The sequence below is a fragment of the Epinephelus fuscoguttatus genome, linkage group LG9, assembly GCF_011397635.1.
Source record: "Epinephelus fuscoguttatus linkage group LG9, E.fuscoguttatus.final_Chr_v1".
Classification (NCBI taxonomy): Eukaryota; Metazoa; Chordata; class Actinopteri; order Perciformes; family Serranidae; genus Epinephelus; species Epinephelus fuscoguttatus.
In genome coordinates, this window is record NC_064760.1 from 33,961,726 (window position 1) to 33,978,470 (window position 16,745).

The 16,745-nt window shown below is 41.9% G+C and overlaps 1 protein-coding gene across 6 annotated transcripts in view; it reads left to right on the top strand.

Annotated features, from left to right (window-relative positions):
* Positions 1 to 16,745, top strand: part of nrg2b (neuregulin 2b) — a 90,123-nt gene that overhangs the window by 40,948 nt on the left and 32,430 nt on the right. For 3 of the 6 annotated variants that reach the window (XM_049585562.1, XM_049585563.1, XM_049585567.1), the window contains exons 2-6: positions 3,496 to 3,658; positions 7,065 to 7,183; positions 8,426 to 8,512; positions 9,199 to 9,285; positions 10,067 to 10,190. In XM_049585562.1, the coding sequence (XP_049441519.1) occupies positions 3,496 to 3,658; positions 7,065 to 7,183; positions 8,426 to 8,512; positions 9,199 to 9,285; positions 10,067 to 10,190 (580 nt within the window). The remainder of the gene's footprint in view (positions 1 to 3,495; positions 3,659 to 7,064; positions 7,184 to 8,425; positions 8,513 to 9,198; positions 9,286 to 10,066; positions 10,191 to 16,745) is intronic. The other 3 variants (XM_049585565.1, XM_049585564.1, XM_049585566.1) reach the window with 3 other exon arrangements.

Sequence of the window (16,745 nt, forward strand, 5' to 3'; positions counted from 1 at the left end):
GATTGCTAAACAGAGGCAGTTCAAACCCTGGCTCCTGTCTTACATGGGGCGGCTGTGGCTCGACCAATTGGAAAGCTGGTGCTTTGATCCCTGGCATTTGCAGTCTTCATAACAAAAGTGTCCTTGGGCAAGATGCTGAACTCCAAATTGCTCCTGATAGCCGTGCCAGCTATGTGTGAGTGAGTGTGAATGTTTATTCGATGAGCAGGTGGCACCTTGTATTGTAACCTCAACCACCAGCTTATTTATGTGTGTGTGAATGGTGTTATAAATTACTTTGAATGGTCACTCAGACTAAAAAAGTACTATGTAAATGCAGTCCATTTACCATTTAACTTTGCATGCTAGCCAATCACAGCGTGAAGTGGGTGTGACTGTTGCCTCACCTCGTTAGTTTCAGAAAAGTTACCAAAAGGGTCACACACAGAAGGTGTACAGGGGGAGTGGGTTTCTGAAACTATCCATCATCTGAAAAGCACTTCTTGGGGAGTATACTGGCACACACAGTGAACTACTCTTAGTGCAGAAAATATTATATTTACAGAAATTTTTTTAAGAAGCATTAATCAATTTTTTCAGACCATCGGAGGCAGTTAAGTACATTAATACTGACATGTTCTCGCAATATAAAGTTGAGCCGTTATGTGAACATGTTAGCAAACAGTTGCCTGTTTACATCCAGCGTCAAACATTACAGTCATGCTTTGACTATATGACGAAGTCCAGTAGTCTTCTTTTAGCTGTTATTTGTCTCCACCACCCAACTCTTTAGCTTACTGTTCCAGAATGTTCATCAGCTCATCACTGACTTTGTCCTCTGTCTGGTGCAAAGCAAGTAGTGCAGGGGGTTTATCAGAGCATTTTCACAGTAAACAGCTGCCTGCTGCGTCTCGTCTCTCACTTGTTTTTCTTTGTTTGGTTTCATCAGTCAACGGGAGCACCAGCCAAGCCCAAGTCTAGTTGAGCCAAGTCAAGATTCAACACTGGATCTAGTCCTTACACAGACTGTGGCATCTGGAGCCTTGGAAAAGAAGAGAAAGTACCAGCTTCTTGAAAATACCAAAAATAGCAGGCAAATTACTCCCAAAAATATATGATGACAGTGACACTTGGTGCTATTCTTCAGCATAACTCATCACAAGCCAGGAGCCATGGAGGGAGAGAGAGAGAGAGAGAGAGAGAGAGAGACAGCATCTGGTGATGTTGAGATGATTTACTTTGGTGTGACGTGGAATTATACATCAAGAGTGTGTGTCGAGTCTGTGACAAGACTAAATCTCACAAAATGTGAGAACTGGATTTAAAGATGTGCTGCTTGTTCTGTTGTGAGTCTAAAAATCCTACTTAAATCCTACTTACATAACTGCAAGCTGTTTGGACGGTACTTCACAGAGGTTCTCGCTCTCTTTTTTTTTTCTACCTCCATTCTGAGTTTGTGTTTTTTCCCCCATTAACATCCACTTGTGTGACAAGGCTGCCATTAATGTAAATTTTTCTTAAAGAGAGCAGAACCAGCAATGCATGAGTCTGCATTGTAATACCTTCTGACTGTCTGTCTGTGGTTCTCAGTTAGAAACACATTTTTTCCTACTGAAGATGTAAAATGGATTGCGAGTAAATGGTTTAATTTTCTTGTGATTTCCTTAAATAGCTAGGCACTGTAGTTTTTAGTTCATTTGGTGGGGACTATTTTTAGTGGTGGATTAATATCAAAAGTGTCAGGTTTTGGCTTACAGTTCTTGTTGGTCTTGATCTTTTCATGGAATTCCTTACAGTAAGACAATTAATGAATGTCACAAACCTTGCCGTTAACCAAAACTGAGGCATTGTGTTGGCCCAGTACCCCGAAAAACAGACTGTACGGCCATCATGTTATCACTTTATGATTCAGTCTGAGATTAACAGTAGTGACTGATGGATCTGACCTATCGCAGAGCCCATCATTTTGTGTGAGTGCGTGTTTGTGTGTGCAAGCAGCAGTTAATTTTGTATTTTCAATACCAATCAAAAACATATGCTAAATTGCAGTTGTTAATTTTAAAATTCAACTTACAACAACCTCTATGGTTGCACCTATTTTATCTGTGCACATTTTAAGGTTCCCACTTTTTGGGCTCTGAAACAGGAAGAAATCACATCTATCAAGGTCTGATTGGTTAGTTGTATTTCCAGTTTGGGAAAATGCCATCAATGCCTGCAACACCAGACCTTTTTGAATCACTGAAATAAAATTAGAGTTATATCATAGATGTGAACAGTAATTCAGAGCTCTAGAGCCAAGTTAAAATATTATCAAAAGCACAGTATGGCCAAGTGCACTATCAACATTTCAGGAGCACAGTTTTTTTAAAAAAAAAATGCTGACAGATTGGCAAATCCTAATAATCTGCGATGAATTTAGCACTCAGACCACCCATCACATCACATTTAGTTTTGAAATCCTAAAGTAAGACTTGTGTGTTCTGCATGACAGAAAGACACAGAGGACTTTGAAGTTCTCCTACTAAAATTAAAACATAACTAAAATTAGAGTTATGAGGCTTTATGTGGGATATGCGGCATGCAGTATTCAGTATTTTGTGTAAAATGCACAAGATTTACGAGACATACACCAACATATAGACCCACAGTATATAGATGGAAGGATGCAGCAGTACTGTGAGGAGCTGTGGGTCTATACAACAGTTGCCTCACAGTTGATCAAGCGTGTGCTAGCACTTAAACACTGTGTGTTTGTGTGTGTGTTAGGCCCACATTTGTGCACACGTGTGTAAAATACGCTGGGTGCTTCATTGGCTCTGTGTGTGTGTGTGTGTGTGTGTGTGTGTGTGTGTGTGTGTGTATAAATGGTACTAGATGGTGCTGAGTTGTCTCTTTGCTTTAGCTTCTGTGTGCTTGTGTTGCCTGAGCTGGTGTCAGTGATGCAGTCTGTTGTAGTTTTTGAGGAGAGAAGTGAGAGAGTGAAACTCTCCTGAGACTGATGAAGCACATGCACGCACACACTCGCACACACACGTACACACACGTAAACACACCCACATTGCTCCATAGTGAAAATCTACTGCAGAGCATTTCTGAGAGAAGATTTTTTTCTTTATAAGCTTTCACTTTGTCTTTGCTTTTCAGGATTCAGACCATACCCAAGTGATTTTCTTAGGTGTGTGCTTGTGTGTGTGTGTGTGTGTGTGTGTGTGTGTGTGTGTGTGTGTGTGTATTGTATCATTGATTTTCCTCCATTCTTTAGCCATCTCTCATGTGAACTCTGACCTGTTTCCTCAGATTTTGACCCCAACATCTGAACCCTCGCTGACAGATTTTCATCAGCTACACACACAAACACACACACACACAGTCATGGACACACAAACACAACAATACACACACTCAGACAATTAAATGGAAAGATTAATTGAATGTCTGTAGTTAATTTCAATAATGCAAGCTTTGATTTTCTCTCTCTGCTCTCTTCCTCTTGTCCTCTCTCTCTCTGTGCAGCCTCTGCTCCTAGGCTTCGGCTAATGCGAGGCCAGTCTCTGGTGGAAGGGGACAAGCTGTACTTGAAGTGCGAAGCGACGGGGAATCCCAGCCCTTCCTTCCGCTGGTACAAAGATGGACATGAGCTTCAGAGAGGCAGAGACCTCAAGATAAAGACCAACAAGTGAGTCTGTCAGACTGGATTTTTTTTTCTTAATGTTCACACTCCATACACAATATTCACACCAAAAAGTTTGAAAATGCCTTAAATCCAGACAGATGAAGACTTCCTAAAACACATGCTGTACAAACTGCTATGGCTCCTGGCAACTCTGTAACTTCACACTGCACCCAAACTGACATTTACTGACTTCCTTCTCTGTTTTATTTCATTCATCAACACAGATGCAGTAAAAAGTTTAGGTATAGGCTCAGACTTTTTTCAAGGACATCTTACTACAACACCACATGCCCATATGTCATTGCTCGCTGTAATCAGTGGCACCAAAGCTGTACCCTCCTGGAATATGTACACTGTAAGAAATGAGTGCCAAAATCAACAGTCCCTGTTCTGTATAAAAATGCATTGTGAGGTTCAGTCTGAATCAGAATCCAGTTTATTAGGAGGTTTTCACCAGTGTTAGGAAGCAACTAGTTAAATGTAAATGAGTGGCTCCAGAGATGATCACTTGGTGCTGTGTCCAAACCTGTGTAACAGCAGCAACAGAAAGTTTGCTTCTCCAGCAAGGATCCATATAGTGAAGGATGCCAAGATCCTTGTTTATACTCAGGTGTAAACAGAGCCTCAAGGGGGATTTATACTTGTGCAGCAGACCCTACGCCACAGCCTACGAACGTGGCCTATGCCGTTGTGAGCATTTGTACTGTAGTTACACTTCCAAAACACTAGTGGGCGATGGGGTTTCTGTGAAGTGCTGTAAAGTTTAGTAGATTCAAAACACACCCCAAATGCACATTAAACATGGCATAATAGAGACAATTTCAAACACAAGTGGGTTGCACGGAGTTGGGTTGAGTGTTCTCAGTTCAGATACAGTGCCATTTCTTGTAATCAGTTCCTGTAATCCTGTAAAGATTACGGGAAGACTGTGACTGGTCCCAGTTTAATAATTGTCCATTTGCTTCGATGGCCAATCACCACGAACATTTGTGTATAACAATCAGTCGTTTATTGCTTGTCTGGGCTAGGAACTAGAATTAAATTTCTCATTCAGTCAAATATGAGTCTGCTACTTTTTGAAACAATAACTGACACTTTAGGATTGATGCGTGCAGTGGGTTGCACGCATCACAAATCGTTAAATGTCACACCCGTGCCACCCATGATCCCGTCCTGCCGGCTGTCTCGTTCATACAGACTTTATCTCTGCGCTGTTACTACCTCCACTCCCGGCTCAGAGGTGAGGCAACTCTGTCCCCCCATTCCGAGAACATAGCTCTTATACAGAATGGTGAGGCAGGATAATGGCACAGTATTCCCACTTTCAACAGGCAGTGTAAACAGAGCCATTGACTGCGAATATTTGAAGTTTCTCAGAATAGTCTTTTAGCATCTCTTACCACCTTTCTAAACCTGACCATAGCCTCTATCGGTGAGCCAGTCAAAGCTAAAATCAGGTTTCTGAAGTCTTAGTCTGAGCTATGGTGGAGGAATATGTCCTGGTAGTTGCATCTAGTGGTGAGGTTGTTACTCAAAAAAGTGATGTATTACACATTACTTGTTACTTTTAAAAAGAGTGACGCATTTCTTTAATTAATTACTCTCTGTAGAAAACTCTGCATGGGCACACTGGATGGTGTCATTGTTGTTGGCACATTTGATGATTTTTTTAAATTCGCCCATTATACAGATAATTGAAGAACTTGTGTAACAAAAGTAACAACATAGATGTCTGATTAGTAACTGTGGTGTGATTACTGAATTTAGAACAGTCATGCATTACATTACTGTGTTACTGACAACTGTAATGAGATTACAGTAATGTGCTACTTTGTATGTTGTGTTACATACAGACTGGTTGCATCTAGTTGTGTTGCTGGGACTTCATCAGTAGGTACATGTAACAGTTTTGTTCTGACTCAATCAGGACAGACAGATGAATGAAGTTAAGATAGTGTTTAATACAGGATATGGGTATGTGGATTAACAGATGATTTGTGCTGATTAAGATTTAACAGAAGTCTTTGGGGCTTGGACACCAGAGGGAGATTGTTTGTGATCGAGGGACATCTGAGCAGCAGCAAGACAAATCCCCCCTTGGAGTCCAGACACCAGTCGAGGTGGTGGTGGCAGATGACTTTGAGGCTAATGACTGATGTGGCTGTTGAGGCTGATGAATCGGACAAGACTAGGCAGTAATAGGGAGATGAAGGGCGAGCATAGTTGCAGCATGAAAGAACTACAGGCAGAGAAAGAACCATATTTAAAATGAGAAGCAGTAAGATGATAGGCTGACAGAGAAGGTTTGTTGCTGTGCTATTGGTTGATTGTGAGTCAGCTGTAGAGCAGCTGATGACTCAATTGACAGCGGCAGACAATGACAGCTAGAGATGGAGAGTGAGCATGGAGTGAATGGCAGGGTGAGACAGAAAAATTGCAGCCTAAGCATGAAAAGTATTGTCTTCTCTACTGAACTTTCACTAGAGCTTCATTGGGCTAACTTAGCTACAGAAGCTAGCTTTAACTGAACTGTACATTGCATTTTTGTACTATACACGGATAATGTATTTTGTTCCTCTTTCTTATAATGTCTTAAAAAAGGGATTGCATTACAGCCTGCATGCAAAGCAGGAATGAGTAACCCACAGCTCTCTCAGTGTGTACATGGAGATAGATGTGGAAAAAAATCAGTCCTCTCATGAGCACAGTGAAAGTTTTGCTGACTTTGATGCACATCTTCCAAAGCAGTATTATCAGGCAGTGTCCTACTTTCGTTTCATTGGTTACATCACACATAACTTACCTTGTATAATCACAGATCATTTTTTCACCCGCTCAAAATGTTCAATCAGTCATAAATCTGCTGAAAAAGCTCATGTAAAGTGACATAGTCATATATTACATACTGTGTGTCCTCTTTGTTACTTTACAGAGTGAATCAAACACTTATTTTGCACTCATACACACTTCTAATGACACCCTGTTATTCACTGGTGTAAAGCATTAACAAGTTTGTGTTTGACTTTTTGCTGTAAACGAATGTTTAAAACTGATTTTAAAGTTATAACCCATTTATCTGTGGTTTGTGTTCTCAGTTCAGATACAGTGCCATTTCTTGTAATCAGTTCCTGTAATGCTGTAAAGATTACAGGAAGACTGTGACTGGTCCCAGTTTAATAATTGTCCATTTGTTTCGATGGCCAATCACCACGAACATTTGTGTATAACGATCAGTCGTTTATTGCTTGTCTGGGCTGGGAACCAGAATTAAATTTCTCATTCAGTCAAAAATGAGTCTGCTACTTTTTGAACAATAACTGACACTTTCTTTTTATCAGCTCTGTATCACCCTCTGTGTCTCCCTGTTTTTCCCTCTTCTGTCTCTGCCTGTTGTTCCTCGTCACTGAAGAAAAAACTCAAAGGTGCAGATCAGTCGTGTCCGTGTGGAAGACTCGGGCAACTACACCTGTGTGGCTGAAAACTCACTAGGACAAGAAAATGTCACGAGTATTATCAGCGTGCAGATCTGTGAGCAATGACACATCTATCTATCTATCTATCTATCTATCTATCTATCTATCTATCTGTCTATCTATCTATCTATCTATCTATCTATTCACAGTCTGACTAATTTATGTTGATTGTAACGTATATGCTCTACTCTTCAAGCCTCTGTTCCAAAATGTTTTTTTCGTTCATCTGTCATTCTGAAAACCTAAAACTTGATACTGGGCCTTTCTGTCCATTTAATTTAATTACCTAATTTCAAAGATGCAGCAATCTGATCATGTAATCACAAACTTAATTTGGTCAAACTGTGTTGTATAAGGGCCCTGACACCCCAAGCCGTCAGTTGGATGTTGGTCAATGTTGGGCCATCGTGAGTGTCTGTTGCCCTAGTTGCCATGTTGTGTCCCACACCGTTGGCACTAGTCGGCCCTTGTCACCTGTTTTTCGGCCAGTTCAGCATGTTGAATCAACGTCAGAGAAAGCAGTACTGCTTACTCTGATTGGCAGCTCAGCTCAGTGCACGAAAAGAGAACTGGAAGTGAGGGAAGCAAACAAACGACTAAATTCAAGAGGGTGGTAAATTGAAACAAAGACTATTTTTTATCTATTGAGCCTTTGGCAGAAACAGTTCATAATTGTTTGTGGTATTCTTCGTTGGTGCACGTTAAATATCCTTAAAACACTGGGTTGTGTTGTTAATGTGCTAACTGGCTAACTAGTGAGCCGCCTGTTGCTATGGAGAGTTATTTCCTCTCATGCAGGCACAGAACCTACATGCTAGCTGGCCATCGGCTATAATCTTTGTGGTGCGTTTGTGTGCAACTTTTTGGCTGAGGCACAGGCAACATGAGGTGACGCAACAGTCTGCCTTTATCGCCACTAGTTTTTTCATGTCAGTTTCATGTGTCTTGGTCTTTACCTAGCCTGTGTCATAATATAGTATCTGTCAAGATCAGTCAGTTTTTGAAAGTTTGAAAAAGAAGAAGAGAGAAGTGTGTTGGGAGAGCAGGTGTATCCGACTGAACCTGGCTCTTTCCACTCACAAAACCAGCAGCTGTGAGCTGGAGAGCTGCAGCGAGCACAGGAAAGTGACTGATGCCTGCCCAAAGAGTAGATAGATTTGTCACACTAAGCTCTTTGAAATTCACTAAAGAGGTCTGAAAGGTATGTGGCATACTGTGGTGTATGATATTTAGCGCTATGGCTGCCGTAAAATTTAACAGCTTTTTTGCCTCTGTTTTCTGTCTGTCCTCCTCCTAGTGACCACCACCACCCCGTCTCCAGGTGTGAGTCATGTGAGGCGCTGCAACGACTCGGAGAAGGCCTACTGTGTCAACGGAGCAGACTGTTAGTATTTTGTGTAAAATGCACAAGATTTATGAGACACACACTGACATACAGACCCACAGTGTCTTGTTGAGTCTCAGCATCTACAGTGTGTATACAGATGGAAGGATGCAGCAGTACTGTGGGGAGCTGTGGGTCTATACAACAGTTGCCTCACAGTTGATCAAGCGTGTGCTAGTGTTTAAGTGCCAGCAGATGTGTGTCAGGCCTACCTTTATGCACACATGTGTGTAAAATACGCGGGATGCTTCATTGGCTGTGTGTGTGTGTGTGTGTGTGTGTATAAATGGTACTAGATGGTGCTGAGCTGTCTCTTTACTTTAGCTTCTGTGTGCTTGTGTTGCCTGCGCTGGTGTCAGTGATGCAGTCTGTTGTAGTTTTTGAGGAGAGAAGAGAGAGACTGATGAAGCACACACTCACACACACACACACACACACACACACACACACACACATGTAAACACACTAACATTGCTCCATAGTGAAAATCTACTGCAGAGTGTTTCCAGGGAAAGACTCTTCTCTCTATAAGCTTTCACTTTGTCTTTGCCTGCCCAAGATAGATTTGTCACACTAAGCTCTTTGAAATTCACTAGAGGTCTGAAAGGTATGTGGCATACTAAAATTTAAGAAAAAGGTGACAGCAATTCTTTTTGCATCTCTTTTGTGTCTGACTGTCCTCCTAGTGACCACCACCACCCCGTCTCCAGGTGTGAGTCATGTGAGGCGCTGCAACGACTCGGAGAAGGCTTACTGCATCAACGGAGGAGACTGTTAGTATTATGTGTGACATGCACAAGATTTATGAGACATACACCGACATATAGACCCACAGTGTCTTGTAAGGTCTCAACATCTACAGTGTGTTTATAGATGGAAGGATGCAGCAGTACTGTGAGGAGCTGTGGGTCTATACAACAGTTGCCTCACAGTTGATCAAGCGTGTGCTAGCACTTAAACACTGTGTGTGTTTGTGCGTGTGTGTGTGAGTGTGTGTGAGTGTGTATTCAGTCTCACAGATGTGTGTTAGGCCCACATTTGTGCACACGTGTGTAAAATACGCTGGGTGCTTCATTGGCTGTATATGTGTGTGTGTGTGTGTGTGTGTGTGTGTGTGTATAAATGGTACTAGATGGTGCTGAGTTGTCTCTTTGCTTTAGCTTCTGTGTGCTTGTGTTGCCTGAGCTGGTGTCAGTGATGCAGTCTGTTGTAGTTTTTAAGGAGAGAAGAGAGAGAGTGAAACTCTCCTGAGACTGATGAAGCACATGCACGCACACACACACGTAAACACACCCACATTGCTCCATAGTGAAATTCTACTGCAGAGTGTTTCTGAGGGAAGATTTTTTTTCTCTATAAGCCTTCGCTTTGTCTTTGCCTGCCCAAAGAGTAGATAGATTTGTCCCACTAAGCTCTTTGAAATTCACTAAAGAGGTCTGAAAGGTATGTGGCATACTGTGGTCTATGATATTTAGTGCTGTGGCTGCCATAAAATTTAACAAAAAGGTGACAGCATTTTTTTTGCATCTGTTTTCTGTCTGTCTGTCCTCCTAGTGACCACCACCACCCCGTCTCCAGGTGTGACTCATGTGAGGCGCTGCAACGACACAGAGAAGGCCTACTGTGTCAACGGAGGAGACTGTTACTTCATTCATGGTATTAACCAGCTGTCCTGCAAGTAAGTTGGATGCTCAGTCAGCCCCCCGTCCCTTCAGTCATCACTGTATAGTCGTTCCCCTGTCTTCCTCCCTCCTTCTCTATTTCTGTCTCTGTCTCTCTGGTCTCAGACACTATGTCGCTGGTCGCAGCGCTACGTTGTCTTCCGTTCCCTGGTTGTACCCTCCCCACATGCACCTGCAGCCCACTCAGCCACTCACCATGCACTGTGTATAAGGCTTGTTATTTATAGTTTTTAACAATTGTCACAAAACAGGTTTTTGTGTAGAGCAGATGGCTTAAACAGATCTTAACTCAGACATTATGTCCACGCACATTCAGACTGGTTGCATCTTGCTCCAAGCAGATCACTTTACAGTGAGTGAATTTTGCTTGTGACAGTAGCACGTGAAATGCTTCTGGTTATGGGTAGTCATTAAAAAATGAGGAGAAATGCAAAGGTATTAGAGAAGAACAAACAGTTAAACTACGTTTGTTTTCGTTACAAATTATATTTACAAAGTCTTGTTTTTCTTTTAATATTCTACTGGTGGTGTGGATTCCATCTGTTAGCAATATGGTATGATAGTAGAATCTACGGCTGTACCCAGTTCAGAATTATGTAACTCGAATCAGATTTGGCTGTTCAATGCAAATATTGGGCGGCACGGTGGTGTGGTGGTTAGCACTCTTGCCTCACAGTAAGAGGGTTGCCGGTTCGATCCCTGGCGTGGGAGCCCTTCTGTGCGGAGTTTGCATGTTCTCCCCGTGTCAGCGTGGGTTCTCTCCGGGCACTCCGGCTTCCTCCCACAGTCCAAAGACATACAGATTGGGGACTAGGTTAATTGGTAACTCTAAATTGTCCATAGGTGTGAATGTGAGCATGAATGGTTGTTTGTCTCTATGTGTCAGCCCTGCGATAGTCTGGCGACCTGTCCAGGGTGTACCCTGCCTCTCGCCTGATGTCAGCTGGGATAGGCTCCAGCCCCCCCGCAACCCTCAAGAGGATGAAGTGGTTAGAAGATGAATGAATGAATGAATGAATACAAATATTTTACTATTTGTTCCTTGTTTTACAGAGTTTGAGAGTTTAAATTGACGTTCTGGTGACAGTGATATTCATGTAATATAGTGAACAAGGGGAGCTAGCCCTCCAAGCTAATGCAGGCTAATGTTAACTGTGCTAATGACGAATCAGAAATGTCAAAATATTTTTGCAGACACTGGTACCAAACAATGTCAGAGGCTGTATTGTATTAACTTTCTAAGCAGAGGGCAGTAGATAAAGTTTTCTCGAAGCCTGGCTGGGCAAAGCCTCTCTTCCTGCTGGCAGCTGCCTTTATCTCACTCAGACTAAGGGTTCAGTTATGCTCAGTGTTAGATGTGGAGACATTCGGAGCCTTCTGTCTGTACTCTGCGTTCATTTCGTCCATTTGTGCACATTTTCCGAAACCTTACGGATATGGATGAAACAGAACAGTACCACCTGAGGTTGTGGGGGCAGCGTAGCATAGTTCAAGCGAGATATGACTGTAGGAGACAGCGAAGAAATTGAAATATTGGCGGAACGGAAGTAATCAGTAATAAAGTGAAAATAATTCCTTGTCCACATGTTTGTATGTATATATAATGCTGCCTCCGTTTAAAGGTACAATATTCCACCATCACCTCATTTGTTGATGTGTGAAACTTTTGTCTCCGCCCTCTAGTGCCATCTATTGGCTGTATCTATGCTATCATAAGGGACGTGTGGAAGTATAAGGGCAGTGGAGTTTACAACATTTGAAATGGTCATTTCAATTTTCATAAGTAAAGGGAGTTAAAATGAACCTTTTCCCTGGGTCTGGGTCTGCAGCTGCCTGTACCGGAGAGCAGTATGGAAGTGAGAAGCGCTCACTCTGCAGCTAAATCTGGGGACCAAAACATCCCCAGAAGTACGCTGCACACTGACTGACTGCTCGACTTGTGGAGTCTCAGTCGACTGAGGGGCCTCCGACTGATGATTCAAATCTTTGACTTTCAGAGAGCAGCCCTAGTGCAAGCCAGTGGAAACAGTTAGCATAAACCTGCACATATGCAGGGCAATGACAGTATGTGGGGCAAAGTTATTGATTTTATAGTCAATTATGTTTTTTTAACAGGTTTTAACTTTTGTCTCCTTGGTCTGTGTTCAGTTAGCAAGCAGGTTACTTGTGTAGCATGGCAGGTGATTCTACTTTTGTTGACCTTGTGGCAAAGAAAAATGTTTTTGCAGAGTGCAGTGTTGCTCAGAGGAACTTCACAGGCATGAAAAGTTAAAGAGGACATCCCGCTGACGTAGTATATTAGCTTCTGCCTCTGTTGTCGGTCACACTGTTGGCATGTAACCATGAAATGCCTGCATACTGAGGACACCTAAAGAGGACAGGTGAGAAGAGACAGATTTCAATATACACTAATATGTCCTGAGTTTTTATATTTTTCAACTATCAGAGAGGCTGCACAGTTGATTTTGTGTTAGCCTACCTTTTATTAATTTATTTATTTATTGTCACTCACCTCCATCTGTCATTAGTCACTGTTAGCAGCTATACTAATTTATTAGCAACCATAACCACAGTGTTACTAATTCCTAACAGCCAACTGTAGTTGACAGCACATGTAACTTTAAGATAATAGTCTGGCAGTATTACCTTAATTAAGTTAGTCCCAGGTAAAGTGTTAGCATCAGCCAAAACTGATAATCTGTTGGTGGGAATACTTTGATTATTAATAATGAAAAGTCCAAATGTGGTGTAACCACCACTTTTGTCACTGCACTCTAACTTGTAAAGCTGACAGAGAGCAGAGGATCGTGGGGAAGCTTGCAACATAGCAAAAGTGCTTGTTATAGGTGAGATTGCATAAAGCTGAGTTCTCCACAGTGTTCACTGAAAAACTGCAACAGTCACACAGCATTATGTCTTTTACCGAGGCACGATCAGAAGTAAATATGATACTTCACTGGTATTTACTGTATTGTCCGTCTGTTCTGAAGTTGTTTCCCTCTCTTACTGGACTACAGTTCTGTAATTTTATTGTTATTGTCTTACTTATCCTGCTCCATACCTTTTGGTAGGTTGATTTGTGACTGTGCAGCTGATGTGTGATGTTGTGCTGTGGTGCGTTCACATGCTGCGTCAAACTCAGCCTTCCAAGACTTGAGAGAGGTTTGATGCACATTCTATTGGAGGAAGCTACCAAATCCACATCATCACAACAATGTGTATTTTCATATTGTGTGTGTGGTTTTTTTTAAAGCTTTTACTTTGTGACAAGAAACTCTGTAGCTGCTATGTAGTTTGGCAGTCAACACTCAAGACACACACACTCATGCATGAATGCATCAAGCAGACAGAGAGCAGCCAGTGTGATTGTTGTTGTTGTTTTTTTTTAAACTGAACATGTTGAGCAGGTGCTGAGTTCCTGTGTGGGGATAATGTGAGTAAGACATACACCATGTTTTGCGTTGTCCCACTAGGGAGGAAACAGAATGAGCTGCCTAACAAACTAATGGTCACATTCATGCAAGCTGGATCTGAAATGTAGTAATAGTGACGCCACAACTATTTCTGCATTGACGCAGAGCGGGAGTGGTTAACAGGGTTCACTCTGCATGCTAAGTATCTAGTCCTTCTTCTTCTGTTTATTTGAAATAAACTGTTAACATAAAATGCATCACTTCCTGTGAGTGGGAGGATTTTTCCCAGGAAAGCGCTACCAGACTGGTAGGTGTTTAGAACAGCAAGTGCAAGAAAATTTCCATGAACTGGATATCAGATGAATCACTGCTGTGTTATATGAACTTATTACTGAGAAAAACAGATATTTATTTATATGAACATGTCACAAGTTACATTGACAGCAATATGCATGTTGGCAACAAAGGAGAATATTCAAACCCTGGTTACAACAATCTGGAGCTTGCAGCACCTCACACGAGTAGAGGTTGAAAAAGCATCATATCAGTAATGGTCTCTATAAGGAGAATTTACATATGTATGTGGAATCTGTAGGTGATAGGACAAATCTTTGGCACTGGAAGTGTTTTGGTTTCTGCTTGTAGTCCAACTAGTATTGACCAAGTACGTTTGACTGGTTGAAATGCAATCTTGGAATCCAGTGGCTATCATCTGAGGATGAGTTAATTTTATATGACCGTTGTCAAATTTATTTGCATTCGTATGCAGGTATCTATTTATAGAGATAAGCTAATATAACAGGCAAATGGAAAAGACAGTTGTGGCCTGGATATCTGTTGGCTACACCGGATCAGCCCAGAATATTGGCCCAGACCAATAGCAGATGGGTTTCGAGATTGATTAGCTAGTAAGATTGCCCTTCTTTGGTATACATTAAATGGCACAGTAGGCCAACAACTGTAAGCTTAATGCTGTACAAATTGCATTTGCAACCAAAACTTTGTATTAAAGGGATAATTCACCCCAAAATGTAAGAAAAAATACAAATTTTTCTCACTTGTAGTGCTTCTTTTCACTTAGGATTGTTTTGGTGTGAGTTGCCAAGTGCTGGAGGTATCGGCCGCAGAGATGTCTGCTATCGCTCCAAAGCAATAGAACTAGATGGCAGTTGGCCTGTGGTGCTCAAAGCGCTAAAAAAACCCCCAAAAAACAAACATTTGAAACACTCAACATCAATGTCTCTTTCCAGAGATCATGACCTCATTATTCAAGTTGATCCACAGGCCTTGATGTGAACAGTTTCATGTAGGAACTATTTTCTTTGTACCAAGCTACACCCTTGGATGAGAGGCCTGTGCTCGCCACAGCATGAGCTGAACTGTAAACTTTAATGGCGTCCTCCTTGGCGGACGCCATCCTACATAAAACTGCTTACAACAAAGTCTGTGGATTATCTTGAGTATCCAGGCCATGATTTTTGGAAAGAGACATTGTCTTTGAGTTTTATTAAATGTATATTTTTAGCATGAGTGCCGTCTGGTTCCATTATATTCAAGCGAAGGCAGACATCTCTACGGCTGATATCTCCAGCACACAAAAATAGCACTACAGGTAAGAGGAAGATTACGTATCTTTGATTTTGGGGTGAACTGTTCCTTTAACCTGAGCTAAGAAAAAGTCCTTGTGTTTCTCTTTGTGAAATCTATATTTTCTAAACTGAAGTTTGTAATCTTTCAGTTCCAACTTGCTATACATACGGGGTCATTTTGTAGATGTGTAACAAACACTTCCCCTGACAGTGCAGCTGACAGATGGCGTGTATAGACGTGCATGATCAAGAGCTTTGTTGTTATGCTTCCTGTACAATTGGATGTATCTGCTAGAAATCCATCCTTAGATCCTTTGGTGTCTGTTCCAGATCTACACTCTTTGTTTCTTCATTTCCATTTCTTTCTATAAATACATATTTCTATCCCTTGCTTCCCCCCTTCACTCTCTCTCTCTCCCCCTGCCTTTCTCTCTATCTCTCATCTGATATACCTTCCGGTCATTGCTGAAGGATAAATCAGGATTTTTTTTTTCCATGGTGCTGACAAGCAGAAAACTTTGTTTGAGAGGGTGCATATCGGCATTAGAGGCTGCGTATATAGCAATTTAGGAGTACAAAATGGGCAGGACTGTACAACCTCCTGTGCATGATTGTGCCACATGCGAACACACGGCATACATCAAGAAGCTACGGCAGGCTAGCAAGGTAGCAGCAGACCAGCCAGCAGTTTCCAGAGAGTTACTGTAGCTTCTCAGCTTTGTCATCCTTTGTTGGCCTGTCTGCTTGGGCCAGTGGATAACAGGATGTAAATAAGACGGCTGTCTGTAGACTGTCTGCTCGGCTTGTTCGCTTCAGAGATATGTAGACCCCCACTCACACACTCACACACCAAGATGCTCACGATGCAGTGCACCACATGGCACTGGCAGCCAGCAAAAATTGTTAATATCCCTGAAATTTGAGGTGGTATTTGCAAGCTCCTTTGTGCCGACCATGGAAACGTATAATCTCCTCTTCCCTGAAGGGGAAAGTAATGCTGTACTGCAAAATGGAGTCTGTAGGTTAAAGTGGAGGACGCCACATACAGAAAGGCACCCTGGCTAAAACAAAGTGTGGAGGTTAAAGTGGAGATCAGTGCATGCAAACATGCCCCCTGGCAAGCTGTTGGCAGTGAAAGCTTGGTGTGTCTTACTTACTCAGTGTTCCTTTCAACCTATGTTATAGCTTTATGTGTAGGGTTGCAGATAGCTGTGATCAATCTAAAGCTTATTACGAAACTCTGCCGGGTGCCAGCTGTAAACATTAGCCCATGTATTCCCAGCTATAGGTTAAATATTCCAAATATCCTATTTGGATCAATAAAGTTTAATCAATCTAATCTACAAATGCCATGAGTTCAGGCTAATATTGAAGCTTTGACATAATGTCCATGGCTGTCTGTGGTTTTTTTTCACTCTCTTAAATGTGATGAGCCTTTGTATAATGAATATAACAAAATGAATCACAGGCTTTGCTTTCATTCAGATGGTTGGAACAAAAGGTGTGCTGGCTTTTCTTCCCCTCTGTGCTCGTTCCCAGGGCTGAAAGA